Raw genomic sequence first — 27,457 nt, 5'->3', positions numbered from 1 at the left:
TTGTGTGCCATGGAGAAGATGGCATCGTGACCTCATGGATGCATTTGTGGGTGGCGGATTGTGATATCCCACAGAGGTCACCTGTGGAGCCCTGAAAGGAGCCACTGGCATAGAAATTGAGCATCACGGTCACTTTCACAGCCACAGGCAGTGGATGCCCTCCATGTCCCCTTGACACCAAGTCCAGCAGTAAGTGGCAGATGTGAGCCCCAGGTCCCAAGGCATGCACAGTTATCGGCGACACTGGTTCTCAGTCATCTGCAGGAATGGCAGGTGGCGTCTATAGACCCTGGGTGTTGCTAGGTGCCAACCAGCCACAGCTCGCTGTCGCTCCTGGGCAGCATGTGTGGGAGCCTCAGCAGCCCCTTGTTCCTGAGGTTGCTGTTCCTGCCTTTGCGCAGCCAGTTGCCTCAGTCGCTCTCTCCTCCATCTTCTACAGTCTCTGTAGGCCATCAGGCATACAGCTAGGTCACCAGGATCCATGACGTGGTCCTCCTGCAGCATGAGAGCGAGAGAGGTTGTTATCATGGCTGTCCTTAGCACTTTTCCCGGCCTTATGTGACCGCTCCATAATGCTTCCCGGAGAGTGCTGGTCACCCCTCGGATGGCCAGAGATGAGTGCGCTGCATGGCTGCCCTGTCGACCTGCGACGTGGGGACACTGGTCCAAACCAGGATGCTGAGATTGCAAGGGGCTGTGAGCACCTCTAGCAGTGACTGCTACATGGCCAGAGTTGGCGAGGAGATTGTGCAACATGTGCAGTGCAACTGCTCCGCAGTCCAATAAAGTGGTGGCGGACTCAAAACGTCTGTGCTTGGGCTAGGCGGGGGGAGATAAGGTATGGAGTGCAGGAGTGACGTCCTGAACCAAGGTTTCCTTTGATGGGTGCGTTCCTTGCGTCGGTCGGCCGGCTAGGAGCCTGACCCCAATCATATCACTGTGGCTGCGCCTGATCTGTCTTAGTTGCAGAGGTATGGTCAGTTTATACACGTGTCCCTAATGCATGGTCACTTCCCTTGCTTACCCTGACTCTCCACCTTGATTGCCTGTGTGCAGGATGCAGCACCAGGGCTACACTTGACCTCCCCCACCCTCAGCAGTCATCTCCGAGGCTGGCCAGCATTTGCCCCAGACTCCCCCACCCTTCAGCAGTTGCCTTCGATGCTGTCCAGCATTTGCCCCCTGTCTGCCAACCCCTCAAGTAGTCGCCTTGGAGACCAGACATCAGTTCCCCCCCACCCCCCCCCGGACCTGTAAACAACAGGTGAGCTGCAGAGAATGCTGCTGTCAGTTCGCCTCAGTTCCCCCAAAGTGAAGGCCGTCAAGTGCACATCGCGTGCGTGTTGTGAAACACGTTGCCGTGCTTTCCTGCCGACATGGATGGACGATACGCGGGGTTCCAAGAGCCTGGGGGATGGCCTTTTAATTATATGCTAATGTATTACAATTAGCTCCGCCAACTAATGGTGGAAAACGCAGCCTGCCCATTGGTGGGCTAAGCGGAAGATAGCAACCTGTCTTCACGCCATCGCGAAGTGGATCCCGCCATATTTTCCACACACGCCACCTATCATGCCCACTGCCAGCAGGCTCAGAAAATTCCGCCAAATGTTTTGAGTCTGTATGACCCTTCTGCACAGCTCTGCTGGTTTTCATGTACCAGTTTTCACAACTACCGGACCTCTCAGAATGCTTTACAGCCAACCAAATACTTTTTGAAGTGTAGTCACTGGTGGAATGTAGGGAATGTGGCAGCTAAATTGCACACAGCAAACTCCCACAAACAGCAATGAGATAATCTGCTTTTCTGTGATGGTGATTGAGAGATAAATATTGGCCAGAGCACCAAGGATAACTCCGTTGCTCTTCTTCTAATGGCACCCTGGGATCTTATACGTTCACCTGAGGGGACAGACGCAGCATTGGTTTAACTTCTCATCAGACAGATGGCACCTTCAACAGTGCAGCTCTCCGTCAGTACTGCACTGGAATGTCAGCTTTGATTTTTGTGCTCATGTCCTGGAATGGGACTTGAACCCAGAATCTTGCAACTCATGAGGCAAGAGCGCAACCAACGAGGGCACAGCTGACATTACATAGTCCCCAAAATTTTTTTAAAACTGCATCTGTGTGTTTAAATTCTTCTACGGCCACTCTTAATCTCCTAACATTCTGTTCTAATTCTGCAATCTTCCAATTCTGATCCATCCTCCGCTTCTTTTATCATCTTATTGATGGCTGTGCTGTCTAAAGTTATGGAATTAAGCTTTGTTCTTACAATTTCACGATGCTATTTTTTGGAAGCACATCATTATAGATTTTGAATCTGACATTCTGGATGCTGGAACAATTTTCCTGACAGCAGTTATGTGCAAATTCTATTATAAAATCAAAATCTTGATTTAGTTAACACTGCAGCAGTTTGGTCAAATAACTTGTACAAACAAATCATGTTCATACATGATTTACTGAAATATTTTGTAGCAGCTTCTCCCAAGCATCAAGGCTGCAAGATAACATAAATGGAAAATTTACAATAGCACATATTCTAAACAAAGATCATATCACTTTGAACTTTAATAATACAAAGCTCATAATGAAATCATGTAACAATCTTAATAATTCTTAGTTCATTATCAACCTACTGGTGTTTACAGAACACTAATTTTAACATCTAGAAATGTTAAGCTTTTACATCTCCCTGGCCAATTGCATGTAAATGTGCAGCAATTAAGAAACATTTAACTGTTGTAAATGCTGCAGCTCTAGTTCAAATAGCCAGTTCATTTTATACACCCATGAATAAGGGTGATGATTTTATCCATTTCCTTTCTAGCCACAAGTCTGATTTTTCTTCCACAAGATAACTTCTCCATCAAGCAGCTACAACAATTACTTCATCCGCTTGCCGACCCTGTGGCTAAAATGAAACCAAAAACATAAAAAGTCATATTAAAGGATGTTTAAATGTCAGAGCAATTTTTGGAAAAAATAGAATCATTCTTCCCTATGTCATTCATACAGAATGTATATGGGTAAACCTTTGCATGACTGAAGTAAAATAAGGTTTAAGTGTCTAGGTTCAGTGTACCTTCACAAAAATGTGTGTGGGAAGGAATCTGCGCAGCAGCTGGGTGGAGACTGCGGGAAACCGTGACAAGCTTATGTTGAGACCTGGCAGTTGTTGGTACCCAGCCATGAGTGGATAGAAGTTGTACAATAACTCTTGTTCAGTGTCAGGCAGAATTCGCAACCGGACCTTGGAAAGAGAGCAAAAGAAAAAAAGTCAGAAAATAAAAAGGAAGCGACTCTAAGGCTGAGACAAAAAGCAATTACTATTCAGATAATTACTTGAATTATCTATAAACAACAAATGTCTACATTGTTATTCCATTCCCCACCCCCAAATGACCTACCTACCCACTTTAACTGCATCTACAATTCATACCTGTTTAAGTCCAGAAAACATGAATGCATCATTGGGCTCCACAAAAATCTCCACATCCTGCACTAATTTGGTCCTATTTTGCAACCAATATTTGACTGGCAAAGACTCACGAACTCTACCAAATGATGGAAGATCTTTCAAAGAAAGAAAATAAAGTGTCAGTAACAGGCTTGCAAATTTAGTTTAAACTGTTGTAAGCACCTCCATTAAAGCAGAACAACTGCATAATTTATGTATACAAAATTCATTGTAGACTAGTTTAGGAACATGCACACAATGCTAATTTGATGAAAATTAAGGAACAACTTTAATTAGAAATTTTGAATTATCAGCAAACGATAAGCTTTGAATGTCCCACCCTCCTTCAGTATTCTTTTTATTCATTCTTGGGATGTGGACATCACTGGTCAGGCCAGCATTTATTGTCGATCCCTAATTGCCCTCAAAAGGCGGTGGTGAGCTGCCTTCTTGAACCACTGCAGTTCATGTGTTGTAGGTACACCCAACATTTGACCCAAAAGTACAATGAGAGAATGTTTATACTTCTTAAAATATTGTGTATAATTGTTGTAATTTTGCATGCCAAGCATTTTTTGAATGAATCAGATTCAGAACTTTTCAACAGTGATGACTTGGACACTAGGCATTGGTGCCAAATATAGTCTTGTAAAAGCTGAAATTTTGAGACCCATTTTTATAGTCAAAAAATTAAACTGTCAACTCTCACACAGACAATATTTTTGAGGGGCTTACTTTCAACTACCGACACTCACAGCTCATACAGCCAGCAGAGAACTGTGCTAGGTTTTCAGTTCTCTGTTCCAATTTGTTCTCGAAGGCCTTACTTTCAACTAACATTTGCGGCTCACACAGCCAACTAGTTACTCCACATAGATACCCCTTGGGCTGGTGCACATCGATTCTGCAGTTTGTTCCAATCTTACCTCCGTCATTTCAACAAGAACTTTTACTGAAGTTCCCCAAAGTCTCAGTGGCCAAATTGCACTCTGATCTAGCACTAATGAAGAAAGAATAGAAAACTCCTGCTTCAAATCCTGGTCTCTGCTGTCTTATTCCAAACACAGAGTGGGGCAATGGGCCGATTTGGAGTGAAGTGTCCTTGGAAAATCTAGAGTTGACTTTTACACGACGTATCTGAAGAATTAAGGTTTTTTTTTGGCCAAAAGTTGGCAGTCGACAAGATAGACTATTACTCAAGTACATGTGGTACGTACTGCTTTAGATAATAGCTCCTTCTTAATAAACACTTACTTGCTTCCTCCTTTGGACATTGTATTGGGTCTTCAAATTAATCGCTAATTACAAATTCTCACTGGTTTCAGTGTTGTTGTTGCATTTTACACTTAACTCTTGAAACTTCTAAATTTAGCTATGCACGTGTAAAGAGCAGTTCAATAACTTAGTTCACCTGCATGAACATAGAGCGGAATTGCCTCCACGATCACATGGGGCAACGTAATCACCGTGTTGACAACAGGTACACTTATAGCAGCGGAGGTCCTATTAAAAAAAAAACACAAGTAAATGCTTAGCAACATGGGTTTTCTGGTTTGAATTGCAACTAAGTAGAAGAAAGCAACTTCCCCATTATCAAATTAAAGATTGATTTCTGTTCCACAAAACAAAATATTGTCATTTTCATATACGGTGCCAAAGCTGCTGTTTTAAATGATAAAATATACTTTGCCTTTTCCAGGAGATTACATAACGACCTGAGGCAACTCCACTCTGATTAGTAGGTGCTGGTGGACACTGCAAGCAGAAGCACTCACTGGCACTTTCTCCTGTCTGTAAAATCACTGAACAAAAAAGATTTTTTTTTTTAAAAATGCTCATCAACTATATCAAAACATCAAATTACAATTGAATTATTGCTATTTTATATACATCACTGACTGGCCGTTACTCAGTTTTTTCAATCTCGTTCATTTTGTAGCAAACAAAAAAATAAACCTTAGCTTGAGCAGGCTAACTTTAATTTTAAAAAATTGTCCCAATTTCTGCACCCCACCCCCTAACCTTCCTGGTGTGGTGCTATTTTTTTCATGGAGTCATCACTGCAGATTGATATTCCTCCTCTGCCAACACTCACATCTGCACTTCTAGCAGGGCTTGCTGCATCAAGGTGCCACACAGGAAACTACAAAATAAGGTCAAGTCCCATCTGATTGGCAGTTGAATTTAGGTTGGATGTGGAACCATTTGCATTCTCAGGTAGAAAGTGGGTGCTTATCATAGTGGTATTTTTATGGGGACCACTTACTACTACAGTCCTGGAGGGATCAGTGTTAGGGCCACTGCTCACATAGTCTTTATCAATGATCTGAATGAAGCATTGGACAGCTGTCCACAATCTTGCAGGTGACACGAGGATATGCAGGGGTATAAGGAACTTGGATAAGAAAAATGCATTTCAGCTCTGGAAGATGTCATTTAATACATGCAAATACAAGATGACAGCCCAGATACAATATTGACAAAGGCAGGTACGGTAAGTGGGCATGAAGAGGTTTTGGAGCAGGCTGTGTGCCTGCAGCTGCTACTAGGAACGTGGATTGGAATCAGGCTCCGATCATTGATGTTTGCATGTGAGGTCGAGCACTCCTGTTCCTCCTGGCCCACAAGTAGGAGATTAAAGTGTAAAGGCACTTATCTTCTCCTTAAAGCTGTTCTTGCCTCCTTTCAACAGCTGGGTTTCCCAAGGCCTGGAGAACCCAGCTACCCAGGATTAAATCTACAAGGCAGGTTAAATCGGAGGCTAATACAAAAGCAAAATACTGCAGATGCTGGACATCTGAAATAGAAACAGAAAATGCTAAAAATACACAGCAGGTCAAATGGGAGCGGCAGAGAGAGAAACAGAGTTAGCATTTCAGAGCAGATGAAAGTTCAATAACTTGAAATGTTAACACTGTTTCTCTCCAAAGATCCGTTGAGTATTTCCAGCATTTTTTGTTTTTAAAATCAGAGATTGGCAGCCTCATTAGAATATTTAAATCACCAACCCATGCCCTGGGATGGAGGTTGGCTGCTCACCTCCATGAAACTCAGATGTGGGCATGTTGGAGGCAGGTTTGAGATTTTGAAAACTTTATAGCAAATCATTCAACCCTAACAGTTTTGGGGGATTAAAATTCACTCTGCTGCATTTGATTGGTGTATACATGCTTGAAATTATCCCATGTAGGAAAACATGCATTAATTTGGTTGCTGAGTAGGAGAAAGACCGGAGTGGACAGCCTGTAGTACAAACCCTACTAGAGCATTCTATTCCTGAGATTGCCAGCGTATTCCTGAGACTGCCAACGTAAGTCCATAACAGACAGAATATTTTGTTCTTTATTGGTTTATCTGGTGTGAATAATGTGGAGACCCATTTTCAAGTTCAATATCAAGGGTCTCAGACAATCTTTCATAAGACAAGACAAACATGGCAGCCATGGAGGAACAAAAGGGTGATGACGAGCACCTGCTTCTGCATTCTTGTTCAAAGACCAGTCCTTACACATTGAGAAAGATGATTCATGGGGAGACAATAGTGATCTGAACGCTGGCGCTTACATATACCAGATCTTGCTTACACGCAAAGCTGTCCTATAGCTGAAATTAAAGCAGGAACCCCAAGAGTCAAGAACAGATCATTACGCTTGGAGATCAAGCACAGACAAGGCCACTTAATAGTGATGCATGTGCTGCAGCTGCTGGAGTGATAAATAGGCCCAAAGGCTATGCTCTCACCAACAGGGAGATGCAAGGCCATAGCCAGTGGTAACAGTCGCATCTCTGAGTCAGAGGTTGTGGATTCAAGTTCAACACCAAAGACTTGAGCACAAAATCTAGGTCGACACTCCAGTGATATACTGAAAGCATGCTGCGCTTTCATTGATACCCCAATTTGCATAAGGCATTAAAATGGGGCCCCATCTGCCCCCTTAAGGTGGGAGCAAAAGACCCCGTGGCAGTACATCAAAGGAAAGCAGGTAAGTTCTCCCCGATGTCCTGACAAATAATCATCTATCAACCAACATCAAAACAGATTACCTGAACAGTACCAGCTTGCTGTGCATACATTTGCTGTAGCATTTCCTTACATTACAGTGATTACACTTCTGAATACTTGATCGCCGGTAAAGGTCTTTGTGATATCCTTAGGTTATGAAATGCATTATATAAATGCAAGTCTGTCTTTCTTTTTTTCCCCCCACAGGGGACCAACATTACATCAACAATTCTTTGCTTTGGGGTGGTGAAACCCTGGACACAATTTGATCGAGAATAATTATGACTAAATTTCCACTGATCAGAAACACTTTGAATGTTGGTATGAACCTCCATAACATCAAATAGACCTCCAAACTTTTTGGTGAATGGGACATTCCTTCAGTAGATAGATGGAATGATTGTCCAGCAGTGGAGTCATCCATTTTGCACCACTCAGAAGATTGCTCAAAGATTTTGCTGCTAATACTAGGAGATTAGAAGCATGGATAGAAAATAAAAAGTTGGACATTTTGCACATTAGCCAATACTGAACTAGTTCCCCTTGTAGAAGCCATGAGTGCTGCCTCAGATGAACAATTACCCTCCAAAAACCACTTATTATTGATAGAGGACATAGACCCCAGTGTTAAAATGAAGAATGCATTAAATCCAGAAATAAAAATGAATAGTTAAAAAAAATAAATAAATGAGCCTCATGACTAAACACAATTGTACCTTGTGCTAGCTGTGACTCCATCTGGTCAACTGAATTCATGGAATGTGCGAGTTCCAGCTTGCTGGTTACTATAGTGAGTGACCATGGAGATGCACTCAGGATGTCCATCATCAAAAGAAATGGAATATCTGCAAACACCCGATCCATGTGTTCAAACTGCAAAACATATTTTACTTAAAAAGATAAGCAGATTACCAAACAGCTGAGAATTAAAATAATTTTTTAAAAAATTCATTCACGGGATGTGGGCTTCGCTGGCTGGGCCAGCATTTATTGCCCATCCCTAGTTGCCCTTGAGAAGGTGGTGGTGAGCTGCCTTCTTGAACCGTTGCAGTCCATGTGGTGTAGTTACACCCACAGTGCTGTTAGGAAGGGAGTTCCAGGATTTTGACCCAGCAGTAGTGAAGGAGCAGCGATATAGTTCCAAGTCAGAATGATGAGTGACTTGCCGGGGGAAACTTCCAGGTGGTGGTGTTCCCATATATCTGCTGCCCTTGTCCTTCTAGATGGTAGTGGCCGTGGGTTTGGAAGGTGCTGTCAAAGGAGCCTTGGTGAAATATTATGAATGATGCAGAATCACAATCATTGAGCAAGAACAATAAAGATACATAGAACTTCAGAATGGAAGAGTTGGAACTCTCCTTTAACAATATAAAACAAATAATTGTAGTTATTCTATTGTAGAATTTGAATCCAGATCTCTAGTAATACTTAACCTATTGTATCAACTTTTACAAACATTTCTTAATCCATAACCTTAGTCTGCTCAATGAGTATATGCTTGAGGACAGTTATTTGAAATGGCATACTTAATTACCTCTGTCAATCAATGTTTGCCAGCTGAACGAAATTACCAGTCAGTGCAGTTAATTTGATACTGGTATTCAGGCTCAATTCCAGATCAATATGATGAAAATTTCTTGTTTGGTGGTAGGAATCTGGGCTATATCAGCCTAACCGAACACCATACTGCCCAGAATTATGGGAATTCGCCTTTTATATACAATCCCAAGTGAACACAAGCTTGCAACAGGAAGCCGACAAGTTTAGCACCAACTCCACAAAAAGTTGTAGCATATAAACTTCTGTGACTTATAGCAGAGAACACGTTATTCTACATGATCTGGCTCAAATTTGGAGGAGTGAAAGGATGAAAAGGCAATTGGCCCAAAAATCAAACTGAGGTACATTACAAAAGGAAAATACCACAGATGCTGGATATCTGATCAATAATTCTTTGCTTTAGGGTTGGTCATAACCTGGGTGGAATTTAATTGAGAATAATCATAACTAAATTGCCACTGATCAGAAACACTTTGAATGTTGGTATGGACCTCCATGGCATTAATTAGACCGCCAAACTTTTTGCTGAATGGGACATTCCTTCAGAAGATAGAGGGAGTGATTGTCCAGCAGTGGTGTCATCCGTTTTGTACCACACAGAGGATTGCTCAAGGATGTCGTTGCTAGTATTAGGAGATTTACAAACACGGAGAGAAAACGAAATTGGACATTCTGCACATTAGCCAATACTGAACTGGATCCCCTTGTAGATGCCATGAATGCTGCCTCAGGTGAACACTTACTCTCTAAAAATCATTTATCAGTTATAGAAAAGGCTGGAAAAACTTAGCAAGTCACAACCCAAAATGTTAATTCCATTTCTCTCTATAGCTGCTGCCTAACCTGCTGAATATTTCCAGCATTTTTTTTGCTGTAATATGTGTGGTACATTAACTTACATCATGGCATTTAATTGTCTTATGAATATCTTCATCCATACTTTTCCTCCAGGTATTTATATTAGAAGGTTGTTTCAAACATTTATCAATGAATAAAGATGATTTTAAATAGGAAGTGCCTAAAAAAGGCCAATAAAACAAGAGGATGAATATATTCCTTGAGGAATTGAGTATTGCTGAAAAAGGAGACATGTCAAAGCTTTTCATCTTGCACTCACTGTGCACTTCACAAGAATACCAATATAAAGGGAAAACAACAATTTATACTGTATGTGAAGAGAGTGCTGATTGGTTGGCAAATGGGCTCTGATTGGTAGAAACATTGCCATGGAGAATGTACCAGTGATGGTGGCTGACAGTTAACTACCAAGCATAATTTGAAATTTAAACCAGGCAGCTTGACCCTGATTGGTCAAAGTATTGACGTGAGGAATAAGTCAGCAAATAGCTATTACTTTTATTTAGCTGAAACAAGCGCAATATGTTTACATGTTCTTCCTGTCTGCAAAGAGTAGGGCCCTGTGTATTAAATATATGTAAATTCCAGTACACACAAATGCACCACACTGCAAACCTGACAGAATCTTAGTTGCCAGAGTAATTCTTAGCACATTGACGATTATGTAGCAAACGTTGTCCAACCGTGAAATCACATCTAATGTTAGACAGTGTTTTGAGCTTTGCAAGCACGGGCTGGTTGGGTACGGTCTGTACCCTGCCCATTGCGAACAGTGGCCAGGATATGCTGTTTGATACGATCCGCCAGTCTTTGGGACATACAGCCTTCATACCTAGCATCACACTGGCATTGAAATTCATATACCACATTACTCATTTGTGTGATAGGCAGAACATCTTTTTGGCTTGAAGGCAGCATCCTTTTAATGGCACGTACCACTCATGTTGCTACTGCATAGAAGCAGCATGAAACAGCTAGCTTCACCTGTTGCCCAAATTTTTGAGATACTTTGCCCTTCCAGAGTAATCTGAGGCAGACTGGGCACTTTTCAGGGCTGAAAGTGATGGCCTTAGGCCCATTCATGAGTTTACGTGGCATACAGTTCAAAATGATTCGAACAGGGTAGCCATTATCTTGCAGGATGTCTTTGATGCGTCCTATTTCAGCATTGAGCTTGCATGGTGAGCAAATGGCTCGGGCCCTATTTACAAGGTTGCCGATAAAACCAATCTTATGGTGTGTGGAACTATAAGAATCCCAGCGTGTATACTGACCTGTGAAGGTAGCCTTGCGGTAGACCATGGTAGAGAACCCTCTGCAGATTTCTCAACTAGTAAATCAAGGGAGTTCATTTGACTGCTCCATTTCAAAGGTGAATTTGGGCGGAGGATGGAGCCCATTAAGACATGTAAGGAAATTATTATATGCAGCTGAGGATTTAAATATAGCAAACATTTCATCCACATCTGAAATATGCAAGGAGTAGGGGGTTAGATGTCTTTCCATCAAAGGCATGTTTATCATGGAACCCAACAAAGATGCTTGCGAGAGCTGGGCCTAGACTGGATCCCATGGCAACACCATCTATTTGGGCATACATGGTGTCGTTAAAATTGAACTCAACTGCACGAGTTGTCGAGTTCATAAACTCAATGAAAACTGATTCACATGGTGGCGGGTCTAGATCGCCATGATAGTGCTGCAGCGCACATATCTATGGCTTCCTTAAGTGGAACATTGGTTAATAGGCTAGCAATGTCAAATGAGCACATGGACATAGCATTGCTATCAATGTGCAAGTCCTGTATGGCCTTCATAAATGTGAAGGAGTCCTTCACCATATATGTGGGAAACTTGGTTAAAATTAGTTGTGACAATTTGCCCAACCATTTGACCAATTCATGTTGTGCAAAACTGGTTTTGGATAAGATCGAGCATAAAGGGTCATCAGTGTATGTGTCTTGGGCATACATACATACACGGACATAGCAAAACGTGAGGATGAAGCTTGTCAAATATATCACGTGGTAGCTCATCGCTATTACACAAGTCCAGCGAGCATTTTTTTTTAAGCTTACTTTCGGGCAAGGCTGTCCAGTCATGTTGAGCGGCAAGTCCAATGCGTAAGATTTTGGATCTGCCATTAAGAATGGCATGCATTTAGTTGATATAGTCATGCATGTTAAGGATAACTATTCCCATCCCTTTGTCAGGTTTACTGATGCATGCCCAGGTTGGTTTTAAAGCCTCACAACGCTGTAAAGACAACAATGCTTGGCATTTAACTGTCACTCAGCATCAGCGGTGCATTCTCCATGGCAATATCTCTACCAGGGTCCACTTGCTAACCAATCAGCACTCTCTTCACACAGTATAAATTGTCATTTTCCCCTAATATTGGTATTCTTGCGAAGTGTCCTGATGAGTGCAAGACGAAAAGCTTAACATGTCTCTTTTTCAGCAATATTCCTCCTTCTTCTGAAAGAGTTACTGATACTGGTTTTGGTACTATCTGCTATCCAATGAGTACAATTTACATCTGGCCAATCTGCATGCTCAAAATATCATGGGTACCTCATGTAAACAGGGCAATAGTTAAAAGTCCCATGATCCTTTGATGATTTAGTTGGATTATCTTGTGAACAGCCGAGTAACACAAAATCACGAAGATTCCAAGACTGATCCTTACTCTGTGCCAAGTTAGTTGATACCATCCAGAGTCTTAGTGGTCCTGGATTAGGGAGGGCACATCAACAGAGTTCTCACTTCTGATTACTATCTAGTAACTCCTGCTGGAAGTGTGAATGCATGGATGCCAAGTAAGAAAAGCATCAATCCTGATGACCCCACCATCCAATAGCTTGCTGACACTCACCATCGAGGCTCACATAAATAGTAACTACTGGGTTTGGTACCAGGTGATGTTCAGCACCTGCAGAAGGGGTGCCTTGAAGAGTGGAGGGTGAAAAAATTTAGTGTCTCACTGCTCTCGCTCTAGCCAAGCTAAGATGATTTTTTTTCAGCTTTGCGAGAAGGGTGAGCTGGGTAAACATGCAATGACCTGCACCACTTCCTCCCACCTGGTGAGATTCTCAATCAGCCCTAACCAAAATGTGGTAAAGTTGAACAAATATATAAATTTATTTATTTCACAAATATTGTGAAACAGTTTTCTTGAAGCAAAATTTAATTGGAACAGAGAAACCAAGTAGGCAGCAGCGTTGCAGGAGAGCAAGAGAGATAGAAGAGAAATGAATGCTGCTTTACAGAGTCAATAACCAGGCCCTCACAATGCCATTAGGTATAGTTTGGATATATTTGCCTGAGGATATGTTTAAACCTTCAAGTTAAAGTCAAACTCAAGAAAACAAATAACTAAATTTACTCTTGCACTTACCTTCGTAGAAACAAATTTTGCCGTAACATCAAATGGCACAACTGTTTCAATAGTGATGGTCTCATCCTAAAAGGCAAAGAGAGCTTTAACAACTTTGCATTGCTAGAATCAAACATTTACAAAACAGACCTTGAATCATAGAATCTTAAAATACAGAAGGAGGCCATTGGCCCATCGAACCTGTGCCAGCTATTTGTCAAACCTGTTCAATTTAGTGCCACCTCCAAGCTTTTCCCCTATAACCCTGTAAATGAGTTCCTTGAAGAACATATCCAATTGCCTTATCCCTACCTGAAGCAGAATTTTTACAAGTGGGCTAAGTGCATAAAAATATTTCATTATGAATCCAGAGATACATTTGAGGATAACCCAAAAGTCTGAAATTTTACACAATGTTTGAGCACTTTGTCAGTAACAAATCAATAATATGGAAACAAAAGCAGAAAATGTTGGAAAAACTCAGTAGGTCTAACAGCATCTGTGGAGAGAAAGACAGAGTTAACGTTTCGAGTCCATATGGCTCTGTTTTTGCTTCAGATTTCCAGCATCCGCGGTATTTTGCTTTTATCAATAATATGATAAACACTATTTTATACATTATACTATTAGATTTTCTATTTTGAACATTAATATCATTGCATCCCTTTGGCTTTTAATGTGCAATCATTTTTTTAAAATTCGTTCATGGAATGTGGGTGTTGCTGGCTAGGCCAGCAACATATTGCTCATCCCTAATTGCCCTTGAGGCAGTGGCGGTGGCCGCTTTTTGAACTGCTGCAGTCCATGTGGCAATGCAAGTATCATTTTTCAAAATAAAAGAAAAATTATCTCAACAGTATTTCCTCAAAAAAGGAGAATTACATAATATGTTTAGACAATTGGGCATTACATTGCTTAAGAAATCCCCAGATAAGCATTCTAAAACAACTCTAAGCATTGGATTAAGACAACACAGAACTTGCACTTTTAATAGGACAGCTTGTACTTTCATAAACCAAGTTGTAAGTGACAGGCTTAAGTACGGACATAAAGGCAGCCTTTCACAACCCACAAACATCCTAACGCACTTAACTACTGAAGGAAGGAGATTGGGAAGCCAATTTGTGTAAAAAGTTGTGTGAACAGCAATGAAATAATAACAAAATAATTTATATTAGTGATATTGGTTGAAGGATAAATAATGTATAGGACACTGCGGAGAACTCCCCTCTGCTCTGCTTCAAACTAGTGGCATGGAATCTTTTACAGCCGCTTGAGGGCAGACTGGATTTTGTGCTCATGACTTTGGAATGAAGCTTGAACCCATGACTTTCTGACTTGGAAGCTAGAGTGCTACTTCTGAGCTACAATGATGGGCGTATTAAAAATGTATTTCTTATCCTTCAGCTTAACTACACTGAAGACATTGGAAGGTTAATACAGGGGAAAAAAGAAAAACCCAAACAATCTATAACATCAACAAGGTTCAGGAAACTGTCACCAACCTTGTGGCATTTGCAAACGATCTCTTTGCCTTCAACGATAGTAGTAACAGCGTAAGAAACATGAACCAAAAAAATTCTTGATCCAACCTGTCCACATCGAATGTGCAGAGGTTTCTCCACCTACACAAGGTTCAGACAATTAGTATCTAGGAACAGGAGTAGGTCATTTGTCCCGTCAGCTTGCCCAGAACATAAACCCTGTGTCCATGAGTACGAAAAGCTTACAATTATTATTTTATTAAAAATACATTATTTTTGAAAAGAACAATTTTGTTATTGAAGGCAGTTACTGCTGAGGTTAATATTTGGAAAGAGTGAACCAAGCAGGAGCTTCACCTGCCAGAGAAAATATAAAGAAATTACAGGCACTGTACCTATGATTTGTCATTTATTAAAATTCAGGTGCAAGAAATGGTTAGAAGCAAGATTTCCCAAACACAGACACCCTGACAGGAGAGGGTCCTCATCTAGAGTATGCATTGTAAAATCCTCCTCTCTCCAAGTACAGTATGATCTAAACTTTACATATAGGCCCATTAAGGAAGTTTACCATTTCCCCTGGTTGCAAGTCTCCAATGGGAATATCAGGAAGCAAAGCAGGATGAGAATCATCACACATCTCGGTACCATCAAGGGTGACGTGAGTTGTTTGAGTGAGGTTGGCATCCTGGCCTGAAAATGGTACAGAAAACAATTTTCAATGTTGGTTCGTAGAAATGTGATACAAGTTCATTACAGAAATCAAGTGAGTTGGCAGCCATTTTAGATACAGGACTCAAATTATTAACCTCGATAAGGCAAACTCTATTATAGAGCACAAGCTTCAGGAAGCTCTAATGCAATTGAGGCCCATAGCGATTTATGACTGTAGAATATACGTTTGTTTCCCTTACCTTGCAAATAAAAAGACAGAAGAGAAAGAGGACAAGACATGTATTGCATCCATCTTGTTTCAATTCAGAAGAAGTTTCTCTAAATATAGTTACTATACATCAAAAATCATTCACTGCATGTGATGAGAGGTATTTGAGAAATGCAGTAAGTGCTTTATACATGCAGGTATTTATTTTACTTTCATATGAAATAGCAGCTAGGTCAAATAGTGGGATAAATTTATAACTGGATTTCTATTAACAGCATGCTGTATGTAGGGTATTGAATTTTAAAAATCGTTTAGAGTGTAAATGTTCATTCTAACAGGAAATAAAATGTCTCAGTTTATACTGATTATTTGATTTTACATCTGTAAAATCATCTGTCTTTCACCCTCCTCAACTCAGCTGCTGAAAGCCTCATCCATGCTTCTGTCACCTCTAGACTAGGCTATTCTAATGCTCTTCTTGCCATCCTCCCACCTTGCACACTCAGTAAACACCTAAAACTCAAACTCTTATTCCAACTTGCACCAAATCCTATTCACCATCAACCCTGTGGAAAAAGAAATTTGTTTGATAACATTTTTGTGAAGCACTTTGGAATATTTTACCAGATTAAAAGGCACGATATAAATACAATTTGCTGCTTGCTGACCCACACCGAGTTCCCTATCAGGCAGTGGCTTGATTTTAAAATTCTCACCCAGGTTTTCAAATCCCACCATAGCCTCATCCCTGCCCATCCCTAACAACTTCCAGCCATATAAACCCTGTGAGGTCTCTGCTCTCCAATTCTAGCCACTTGCCCATCCAATTTTCATGGCTCTACTGTTGACTATGTGCCTTTAACATAGTGAAATGACCTAGGGTGCTTCAAGAGAGCAAACAAAATTTGACACTGAGCCACATATGGAATTATTTGGACAGATAACCAAAGGCTTGGTTGAAGATGTAGATTTTAAGCAGTGTCTGGAGAACTGGAGATGCAGAGGTTTAAGGGGGGAATTCCAGAGCTTAGGGGTCCAGGCAGCTAAAGGGATGGTCGCCAAAATCAAAGCTCATGAGCCCAGAATTGGAGGATTGCAGAGATTTTGGAGGGTTGTGGCACTGGATAAAGTTAGGAAGGAGGCACAAGGCTATGAAGGAATTTAAAAACAAGGAGGAGAATTTTAAAACAAGGAGGAGATTTTTAAAATCAAGGCGCTGCCGGACTGGATTGCAATGCAGGGGTGAACAAGGAAGTATAATCTTAAAATTAGAGGTGGGCCATTTTGGAGTGTAGTTAGGAAGCACGTTTCCCAAAGTGGAAAAATGGAATTCTCTCCAAAAGACTTGTAAAAAAAATAAATTTATTTGTGGGATGTGAGCGCCACTGGCAAAGCTGACATTTATTGCACATCTCTAGTTGCCCTGAGAAGTGGGCCTTCTTCATGGATCATTAAGGAGTGGTGCCTACCTGTTAGTGTGAAATTGGAGTCACATATTGGTCAGACCAGGTGAAGTTTGCTTTCCTCAAGGATACCAGTGAACCAGTTAGATTTTTAATGACAATCAGACAACTCCATGGTCACTTTGACACCTGAGTTTGTAAATTTCCAAATGTTTGAAAAAAAAAACTAAATTCAAATTCCTGAAAACCACTGTGATATACCATGGTATATCTTGATTACAAGTCCAATAACTTAATTGCTACAGCTACCGTGCCCATGATTGTTGAGTCAATTGACATTTTCAAGAGCACAATGGTACAAAGGAAACTCTTTCGAGTTACCAACAGTCACAGATTGCAACTTCTTTCGAGTACAATCACAGTTCTTGGTTTTCCAGGAGTGGGACATGAACCCACAACCCTCTGATTCAAAGGCGAGGGTGCTATGGACTGAGCCACAGCTGACACCTCAATATATGGTCCCCAGATAAGGGACGTATCAGATATTAAACTGATAAGAACAGATAGGTGGATCAAATACAGGTAGAGTTGAAGTAACGATCAGGCTTGAGGGGGTTGAATGGCCTACTTCCCTATGTTTCAGTAGTTCGAGTTAAGCTGCAATAAAAAAAAGGAATAAAAACAGCAGAGGTGTTTTTGTGTGCATGATTTCAATTCAAATGGATAACCAGAATTAAGCAACTTTAAATTAAGCAAATACACTTCTTGATTACCTTCTCTTTATTCACAAGGGGTGACATGAGTAATATGCCCAGAGACAAACAAAGCAAAATGAGTGATTTTGGTATAAATAACAAAGTCCTTGGAAGGCTAAAAGGGCTCAAATCAAGTAAGTTGCCAGGGATCTCTGTGGTCCAGACTGGAACATTGGGAGGGGACTAGTAGATTGAAAACATTTGGCTGTGGTGCCAAATATTTTTTTTTAAAAGTTAGAAAAAAGAGACAACTACAGATCCATTATTCGTACTTCAATTCTGTGCAAAATAGTGGAACAATCAGTAGTAAACTTGAAGAATATTTATGCAGTATTGTAAATGGCAGAGAGCTTCAGAAGGGGAGGATCCTACTTGACCAGCCTCCTTGACTTATTTGAGGTGGCGGCAACTGAAGTGGACCGTGAAGAATCCTACAATAGTGTACCTAGATTTCCAATGGCATTTGATAAAATTCCACACAAAAGTTCCCAGTTAAGCTCAAATCTAAGGTAAATAGTCAGAATGGATAAGAAACTGGCTAAGGATAAGAAAACCAGATATGTTTGTTAGTGGAAGGCAGGTGGTGTGTTAAAGTACCGAGTGGGGTGCTCAAGGCATGGTACTGGACCACTATTCCTGAAATACATCAATGACTTGGGGAATAACATTCCCCCCATTGGGGGGGGGGGCAGACAGGAGCAAATGCAAATCCGATCGGCGCCCCCAATCGGGTGTGCACCGCCATTTTAATTGGTGGACCAATTAAGGCCCACCCAGCATGATGCACACCCGGAAGTGCTGTGCGCTCCCTGTGCGGGCGGGGAGATTCAGAGTTGGGGCCTGTGCTCTTTTGCATATGCGCGTGAAGGAGCACAGAAATTTCCCTGAGGCACAGAGGGGCCTCAGTGAGATTAGTTTAAGTTTAATATAGGTGGAAAAAAAATTTTAAGGACACGTCCCTTCGTGTGAAACTGTCCACATGAGCTGGGACATGTCCATTAATTTTTTCAAAATTTTTTATTTAATTAACAAACCCTTCATGAAACCTCATCCTGCCAGTGGATGAGGTTTCATGAAAAATGCGAAGGCCGCCTGGGCTCTTCACCTGCCCGCCAACCTTAAGGTTGGACGGGCAGCATTCTTAACAACTTTAATTAGTTTTAATAACGGCCTTAGTTGGCCTTTGACAGTTCAGCAGGCACGCAGCCATCGGGACGCACGCCCAATGTCACCGCGGGTCATTTTACCTGTCGGCGAGCAGGCCTCGCCCCCTCTCGCCAACAGGAAAATTCAGCCCTTGGATTCACAATCTCAATGCATATTGGTCAAATTTGCAGATGGTACCAAACTAGGCAGGGTGGTGGAATCAAGGAGGCAGGCAAAATGTTGAATGTCTTGAGACTTCTAATCATGCAGAGCATCAAAAAAAAAGTGCCACGTAACTAAAACAGGATACAAGTCACAGGAAGTCATGAGAAAACCACAATGCTCTGGTCAAACGTTACCTTGAGCACGATGTTCAGTTCCAGCATCCAAGAAACAAAACAGACATTCAGAAGTACTAGAAGCAGTGAAAGAAAGAGCCACAAAGCTGAACCCTAATGTCAAAGGACTGAGTTAGGAAAAAACACTAGAGAAATGTGAGCTTTTCAGCCTGGAAAAAGTGGTGTTGGAGAGGTGATCTTAGAGGTACACGAGATTAAGGGTGTAGAAAAGATGGGCCAAATGATTTTCCTCTCTGGAGTCATCTGTGGGTCTTGAACAAACAAGAAACAGCTCACACCAACTACGGTAACCTCATTTTTATAGTAACTGATTGCACTCTGTAACAGTTGCTCTAATAACATCATCTTTCCATTTGTGGAATTGGGAAAATAACTTAGAATTTGAGATCCATTCTGCACTGTTGTTCATTCTTGATCCAAGCCCCGAGTTAAATCACTTCACTTCACTCACCATTAACTGCATATTTCTAGATATGCAATGGTTTTTAGATGGGCTTACTGAAGGACAACCTCAAAGCGAGCTAAACCCCAGTACATTATCTTAAACAACAGACATACAAGATGCAAATTCTGTATATTCCTAAACCAACTGCGGTCATTGCAATATTAACAACTTCCCAGCTTAATATCAGTTATAGATAGGCACTTGTGCCTGAGAGTTTACTTTCCAATTTTACTGGGATTCTGGTCTAAGATACAAACTAATGGTCTGGATTTTACGGTCTGCAATGAAGGAACGCCACTCACATTCACAACATGACAGATGCCCACAGAGTTTTTGCGGTGTTACTATTCCAGACCAGACCCCCAATTTTGTTACAATCTGGTTAGGGACCCAAAACTTTTTTTTCTGTAAAGTAGACAAAATTTGAATACCCAGGTATTTACTAAGGGAATAAAGCCACGAGATTCCAGTTTTAAACAAAAAGAAATTTTACTATACGAGAGCCACCAAAGCAAGCAGTCAATATTATCTATCTTATACTCTAACATACAGAACTAACGAGGTAAGTAGGAATTAACAGGCAAACTTTGGTCGAAGACACCACAAACTGCACATTAAATGGCAGTACAACTAAACCAAATCCCACAAATTTCTCAACTATCCACCCAGACAGTGAACACTAAGTCACAGGAATCCTTCAAAACTGTCTCCCCACGAGGGATTTCAGCTCCTCTCTTTTGAGGATCTAGCCTCTGATTTCCTTCAACCACAGCTCCAATTCAGACTAGAGGCCTTCCTGCTTCTTCCTTGGCCTGCAAATAGTTGTCAGGCAACAAAATCCAAACTTTAGAATGTCCCAGGGATTGCTCACTGCTCATCTGCTTAATCGCTTCTCCCGAGACAACACAAAGATAGGTAGGGAAGTGAATTGTGAAGAGGGCGTAAGGAGGTAACAAAGTGACACAGGTAGGTTAAGTGAGTGGGCAAAGATATGGCAAATGGAGTATAATGTAAGCAAATATGAAACCATTCACTTTGGCACAAAGAATAAAATAGAAGCTTATTATCTAAATAGAGAGAGATTGCAGAGCTCAGATTCAGAGGGTCTGGGTGTCCTAATGCATGAATCACAAAAGGTTAGTACACAGGTACAGCAGATAATTAAGAAAGCTAATAGAATGCTATCATTTATCGAGAGAGGAATTGATTACAAAAGTAGGGAGGTTATGCTTCAGTTGTACAGGGCATTAGTGAAACTACATCTGCAGTATTGTGAACAGTACTGGTCTCCTTATTTAAAGAAAGATGTAAATACATTAGCAGTTCAGAGAAAGTTTAGTACACTAATACCAGGAATGGGCAGGTTGTCTTATGAGGAAAGGCTGGGCAGGTTAGGCTTGTATCCACTGGAATTTAGAAGAACAAGAGGTGACTTAATTGAAACCTTTAAGATCCTGAGGGGTCTTGACAGGGAGGATGTGGAGAGGATGTTTCCTCTTGTGGGAGGATCTAGAACTAGGGGTCACTGTTTAAAAATAAAGGGTTGCTCACTTAAGAGAGATGAGGAGAAATTTTTCTCTCAAAGGATTGAGTGTCTTTGGAACTCTCTTCCTCAAAAGACAGTGGAAGCAGAATCTTTGAATATTTTTAAAGGCAGCGCTAGATGGATTCTTGATTAACAAGGGGGTGAAATGTTATCGGGGTAGGCAGGAGTGTGGGGTTACGGTTACATTCAGATCAGCCATGATCTTATTGAATGACGGAGCAGGCTCGAGGGGCAGAGTGGCCTACTCCTGCTCATAACCCATACGATTCAGCATTCCACAGGATTCACAAGGGTGCACTGCAGGATCGAATCAGCAACATAATTCCAGCTTCCTAGCTGCTCGGCGCAGAATCCCACTGTTCAGAGGCTTTCCTTCGTCCCATCTTCCAGCTTTTCGGAGTTATCAATTAACCCCCACCTATTGCCAGGCTTCTGAGCTTCAGCTTCTCCGAGCTAATAACAGCATTTCAGCTATACAGGGCTAGCAACCTTCTGCGGTCTCCTCAGCTCAGGCTGAAAACTGTTCTGTTAAATCTTTCAACCGTCATCCCCTGCTCTGAGGCACGGTCTAATATATCAACCTTGGTACATTCTGTACCTTAAATTTTACCATCTCCAGTCAACCAAAGGTGCTAAACTTACCATGGCTCCACACAAAATCTCTCACAAAAATCCAAAAATATAGATTCCCTCACAGCGGGCATCTTGGCATGGAACACTTGATTCAACATGGCACCCTCTACTGGTGATCTGTGGGCAGGGCAAGCCATAACGAGGTGCTTCAACCAACCAGACTGAAGAAACCTCACTGTGACATGCAAAGTCTAAACCAGGATGTATAAATTAGACTTTAGTCCAGTACAAAAAGTAAATTATACACTGGGAAAGACATTTGAGATTGAGAGCGCACTAAAAATTACAGACAAAAAAGTGAAAAAAACAAATTTATTTCTATTTTGAAATATCCAACATTCATTAAACTCTGAAGGAATTAGACTCCACATTTGTAAAATTAAATTTTCAGGGCCAGAGAGGATGCTTGGCGGTTTTTATGACTTACCATGTTGATAAATATTCTCTTACACCCGAATGCAACAGCCCTAACTTTTTATGCCAAATAGTGGTCAAATACAGCAACTTCATGCCCTTTGTGTTCCAATGCCGAGTCACTGTTTTGGTGCAGCGGGTGAAGGAATAGGGTAACTTGGGCTGCAACTTTAAGATTTCTGAATTCAACTTCGTATAAGAGTATTCTAGAAGTTGCTGTCCAATTTACTCCACAGCAATGGTGATTGCTATTAGCCTTGCCGTTATTCTCAACGCAAAATTGTTGTTTTCCACAACTGACATACTTTAATGTTATCCTCATGGTTATGGACCAGTTTGAATGAGGTGCATTGACATACTCCACCACACATCTACTAGCAAATTACAACAACTTCACACTGCTTCATTATAAAATGCAAAATGTCACACTTCCACAACAGACTGCATGACACAGCACACTCATGAGTACGTATCAGACAAAACTGGAATACCTAATGTGGAGCTTAATTTAGCTTCAAATGTACACAGCCTAAAGAGGGGTTGGACTTAAGAAGCTATACAAGAAGCAATTCTATACAAATGAGAAAAAACTCATGACACACTTTTGATTTCCAGGATGATGGATCAACTCCAGCTGTTACCATAGAGTTAGCATGGCGCTAGCCTATTGAGTCACTACTTTTGAACCAGAGCACATACTGATACCCTAGACTATTTATTTCATTATAGGCATAAATCCTAAAACGTAGTGCTGATGCATCACATGTACATACATGCATACCTGGTTTTAAACCTGCTGTGAGCTTGACATCTCTTGCAATGGTAGCCTCTTGTGACTGAACAGTGACTGCTAAGCAATACATTTCATTGGTTAATGCAGGGGGCTCATGTCGCAGCTGCACCAATATTCTTGGAACTCGAGAAATCACCCTAAAATTGAAAAAAGAAAAGTTACGAAAGAAGTCCATCATTGACAGAAGTGAACATTTTAAGCTGCAAGTACTTACTCCAAAGCAGTAGCTCTGCACAGAACACAAGCTATGCCATTCACCAGATAACTTACAAAATACTAAAAGGGGCAATTTTTGCAGGAAGTCTTCTACCTATTCACTATAACTGGCAGAAGAACCAGAGAAACTGGCAAAAATAGTGCAAGTTCACCCCTGTATTGCTGAACTGGAGGCAAATTATCTCTATAGACCCACAGATACAGTTTGCTGCCCTACAAGCTATATTCACATTGAAAAATCTCCTTCTCTGATCTGGTGAAAATTAAGGTAGAAAAAGTTTTAGAAGGGATTTTCCAAGTTACAGCCACACAATACGTTCCACATGCATTCTAATAGAATTGGCAAACTGCACATAAAATGCTGTCAGCCTACAGAGTATTAACAATGTTTTGCTGACTAGATTCTTAGAAGCTCGATTTGCTGCCCTACAGTTAAACCTTGCTGATCTAATAAAGACCCTGACAAGAAAAGCTTAAAATCAGATTCATAATGTTTAAGTGAACATTTGGAGAGGTACTTGTGTCAAATAACATAACATAAATGAGCATTTTAGCATGTTCCATACTCCGGTTTGCACAATGTTTGTGGGACGAAGGGCAAAGGTCCCCGATTCCACCAGATATCTGCTGGGCTATCCATTCTGAGTTCCATAGTGGAAAATGCGCCCAGATTCCATCCCTGGTCTATGCTCAGCTCTTTGACAATGCACTCTGCCTGAATGGGACACTTACATCAAAAGCCAACACCACTAACATCATGGAAGCACGTTAATATATTTGGAGGAAGTTAACAGATAAGAATATACAAAATAAGAAACACTAGGAGTACACCATACGACCCCTCTAGCCATTCAATACAGTCACGGCTGATCTCCTCTTAAATTTCACTTTCCCACCTGCTCGCCATTTCACTTGATTCGCTAAAAGATCAAAAATCTTTCAGCTTTAGAGTTTGGACAAAGTACTAAGGTAGCTTGAATGATTCAATTCCAAGTCCGATGTCAGTTATAAGTCACCAAAATAAATATTATAACAGTATAAATGAGACGGGTGTTATTGTGTATTAGAAGACAAACAAGGGCAATTATAGACAATGTGGAAACAGCATACCAGCGAGGAAGGCTGAAAAAGATTTTTTGTTAAATTTGCTCAAGAGGTTTAAACAGAAAGAGCACGATTACTACTTGTTAATTTATATATTAAAAACTTTGATAAGCACGTATTATAATCTTCAAAGCTGAACCTTGTTGATATGCTACATGAAGGCTAAATAAGCACCAGCTGCGAGATTGCATTCCTGCACTGGATTATAGTGTGCTGTGTCAAACATAGTTAACATGCTATGATTCTGGAACAAAGTTCCTGAAAATTAAACTAACTATTCTCCATCTAATTTTCAAATGCTAGAAACAGTGTAATAAACAAATTTTTGGGTGTCCACTGAATTCTACTCTGCATTGTTCAGTCCTTGATATCTTTGCAGAAGTCAATAGTTACATGGGCCTCAGAGCGAATTGGCTGACTTGAAAACAAATCAAATTAAGCAATATACAGTCAAATCAGTTCAACATCAGTGGTGGTAATTCAACAAGCACTTGGAGAGGTTCGAGTTAATTAAGGAAAGTCAGGATTGATTTGTAAAAGACAGATGTATTTAGCTAATCTAATTGAATATTTTGATGGAGTAACAGCAGGTTGAGGAAGAGAATGCAATAGATGTTGTCTATATGGATTTTAAGAAAGTGTTTGACATTGAGGGTCATGGAATAGGAGGGTCAGTGTCAGTTTGGATATAAAACTAAGGACAGGAAACAGCAATTGGAGTAAATGACTGTTTTGCAGACTGCAGGATGGTAGACCATGATAGTGGTGATCCCCAAGGTTCAGGGCTGGGGCCACTGCTTTTTTTTGGATATATTCAAATGTCTTAGTGTTGGAATACAGAGTAAAATTTCAAAATTTGCCAATCATATCAAAACTAGAGATGTAGCAAACAGTGGGGATAGTAGCAATCGACTTTAACAGGACATGGATAGGCTAGCAAAATGAGCAGGCAAGTGACAGGTGCAAGTTGCTACAGAGAGGTACGAGATGATGCATTTTAGCAGAAGGGTTAGGGAGAGGTAATATAGAATAAATTGCACAATTCCAAATAGAGTGCAAGGACAGTGTGTTATGATGGTGAGGCTATGTAAGATGGTTACATTTTAAACTGTCTTCCTTAATTCAAGGTAAAATGGAGTAATGGAGAGAGATCTGGTACAAGTTCTGCCGACAACCGGCATGGATGGCCTTGTTACCATGAGGCCAGGGGCCCAGGTCAAATGTGAATGAAATGCATGTGCCAGGTTTAACACCTGAACACAAAGGGAGAGGCGGATGTTTTTGCTATTGCAGACTTTCTGTCTCCAGTGTCGGCCAACAGAGGAAGAGAGAGACAACATCAACTGCAAGTAGCGTAGAAAAGGCCATTCTCTGTTAGCTACAAGGAAGAATAGTGATGGTGACTTGCCCTTTGGTCAAGAAGATTGAACCAGTAGGAATATAAGGATTAAAAGATTCATCCTGGCATGGCCAGGGAAGGATCATCAGAGTGCCTTGTGCTGCTGAGGTTGATTCGTGGTCTCAGGGAAGACTGAGGGAAAAGGACTTTCGACAGTCACTGGACGTTATAACTCAGCAAAATGGGGACAAATAAGCCCATTGGAAGCTGGAAGCAACCTTGGACTGAGTCCTGTAAAGACTGCAATTCTGTGGAGAGCATGTAATATAAATGGTGTGGGGGTATCAGTCATGTTTAGAAACTAATAGGGGATATCTTTGCTGTAGCTTAGTGTATTAATTACCTACTAAGTACTGTTTTTTAAATGTGTTTCTTACAGTAGAAGTCTTAAAACTTGAAATCTTCTTGTTCAACTCCTTTGAGTCAGTCACTGGAATTCAAATATATTTTTTAAAGTTATCAGTCTCTATGGGGATCATAAGGTACATTAGGGTTCATGCACACAGGTCCTTGTGGCAGGGCATATTGAGGGAGTAGTTAACAATGCAGATGCGATCTTGGCCTTCATAAGTAGAGATATTAAGTACATATGCAGGGAGCTATTATAAAGCTCTGGTTAGGTGACAACTAGAATGTTGCGTTCAGCTTTGGCCAAAACACTTTAGGAGTGTAAGAAATAGATTTCTAATAACATTAATTTTTAAAAAAATTAATATTATCAAAATATCTCTCCCTCTTACGAAGAAAAATCCCTTAGCAGGCTACTGGGCTGACAAAGAACAGTGTAGGCCTGTTTTCTTTGCCAAAGAAATGCCTCTAGCATAGGATCTGAAACAAGACCATTTCAGAGTTGAAAAGACGGAGCCTCGTACCCTCTTATCTAGAGAAGTATCCGGCAGAAGTTAAAAAATGGTACCAAGCATGAGATAAACTGGCAGGTGACTTCAGAGCTGAGTGATGGGCAGAAGAGGGGTTACCTCCGTGATTGGATAAAAGGGATTGAACAAGTGATTGATATGGAATATCCACCAACTTCTAGAAGCAAGGTTTATAAACAGGTGTTCAGGAGGGAAATTGCCACTCCTTTGGATGGAAGATCAGAGGAGAGCTGTGCTGCATAATTTTCTTGAGCTAGCCAGTGTTAAGAGCAGATGGGACAGCCACCAGCAGCTTCAGAGATCAGCATTCACATTGCGTCCATTTGTCTTCCAGGGCTAGTAAATCATTCTCACCTATCACGGATCATATGCCTTTTCTATTTGGCTTATGCATCATACTTAAACTCTTGCCTTTTAATAAACTGCTTTAAAATCTCTTAGGAGCTTGACCACCATTTTTGGATAACCTGGGACTCCTAGGCCATATCCTACAGGAAGGATGCAAAGTCCTTAAGAGGGTGGAGAGAGGATTTACCAGAATGGTTCCAGAGATGAGGGATTTTAGCTACAAGGTTATGTTGGTGAAGCTGGGGCTGTTTGCCATGCAGCAAAGGAGAGCGAGGGAAGATTTGATAAGTGGGCAAGATCAGACCAGGGTTAGAAAAGGCAGACAAAAAAAAATCTATGTCCCCTGTGTTTTTTAAGATTGCGTTGGGTGGGTGGGAAAAATGTGAGA

At 41.0% G+C, this 27,457-nt stretch overlaps 1 protein-coding gene and 1 pseudogene across 2 annotated transcripts in view; both read right to left on the bottom strand.

Annotated features, from left to right (window-relative positions):
* Positions 1-2,448: 2,448 nt before the first annotated feature.
* The window catches only part of trappc11 (trafficking protein particle complex subunit 11), a 79,151-nt gene continuing 54,142 nt past the window's right edge, over positions 2,449-27,457 (bottom strand). For both annotated transcript variants that reach the window (XM_078561864.1, XM_078561871.1), the window contains exons 21-30: positions 23,113-23,261; positions 15,319-15,440; positions 14,769-14,888; positions 13,285-13,350; positions 8,186-8,342; positions 5,157-5,268; positions 4,878-4,969; positions 3,449-3,582; positions 3,092-3,259; positions 2,449-2,920 (exon numbers count right to left, since the gene is read on the bottom strand). In XM_078561864.1, the coding sequence (XP_078417990.1) occupies positions 2,876-2,920; positions 3,092-3,259; positions 3,449-3,582; positions 4,878-4,969; positions 5,157-5,268; positions 8,186-8,342; positions 13,285-13,350; positions 14,769-14,888; positions 15,319-15,440; positions 23,113-23,261 (1,165 nt within the window). In that variant the 3' untranslated portion in view covers positions 2,449-2,875. The remainder of the gene's footprint in view (positions 2,921-3,091; positions 3,260-3,448; positions 3,583-4,877; positions 4,970-5,156; positions 5,269-8,185; positions 8,343-13,284; positions 13,351-14,768; positions 14,889-15,318; positions 15,441-23,112; positions 23,262-27,457) is intronic.
* Positions 17,552-17,599, bottom strand: LOC144671812 (U2 spliceosomal RNA; annotated as a pseudogene).

The sequence above is a fragment of the Cetorhinus maximus genome, chromosome 2 (genome assembly GCF_964194155.1).
Source record: "Cetorhinus maximus chromosome 2, sCetMax3.hap1.1, whole genome shotgun sequence".
Classification (NCBI taxonomy): Eukaryota; Metazoa; Chordata; class Chondrichthyes; order Lamniformes; family Cetorhinidae; genus Cetorhinus; species Cetorhinus maximus.
Note: the sequence above shows the minus strand (reverse complement) of the source record. Positions and strands in the feature narration are given on the sequence as shown.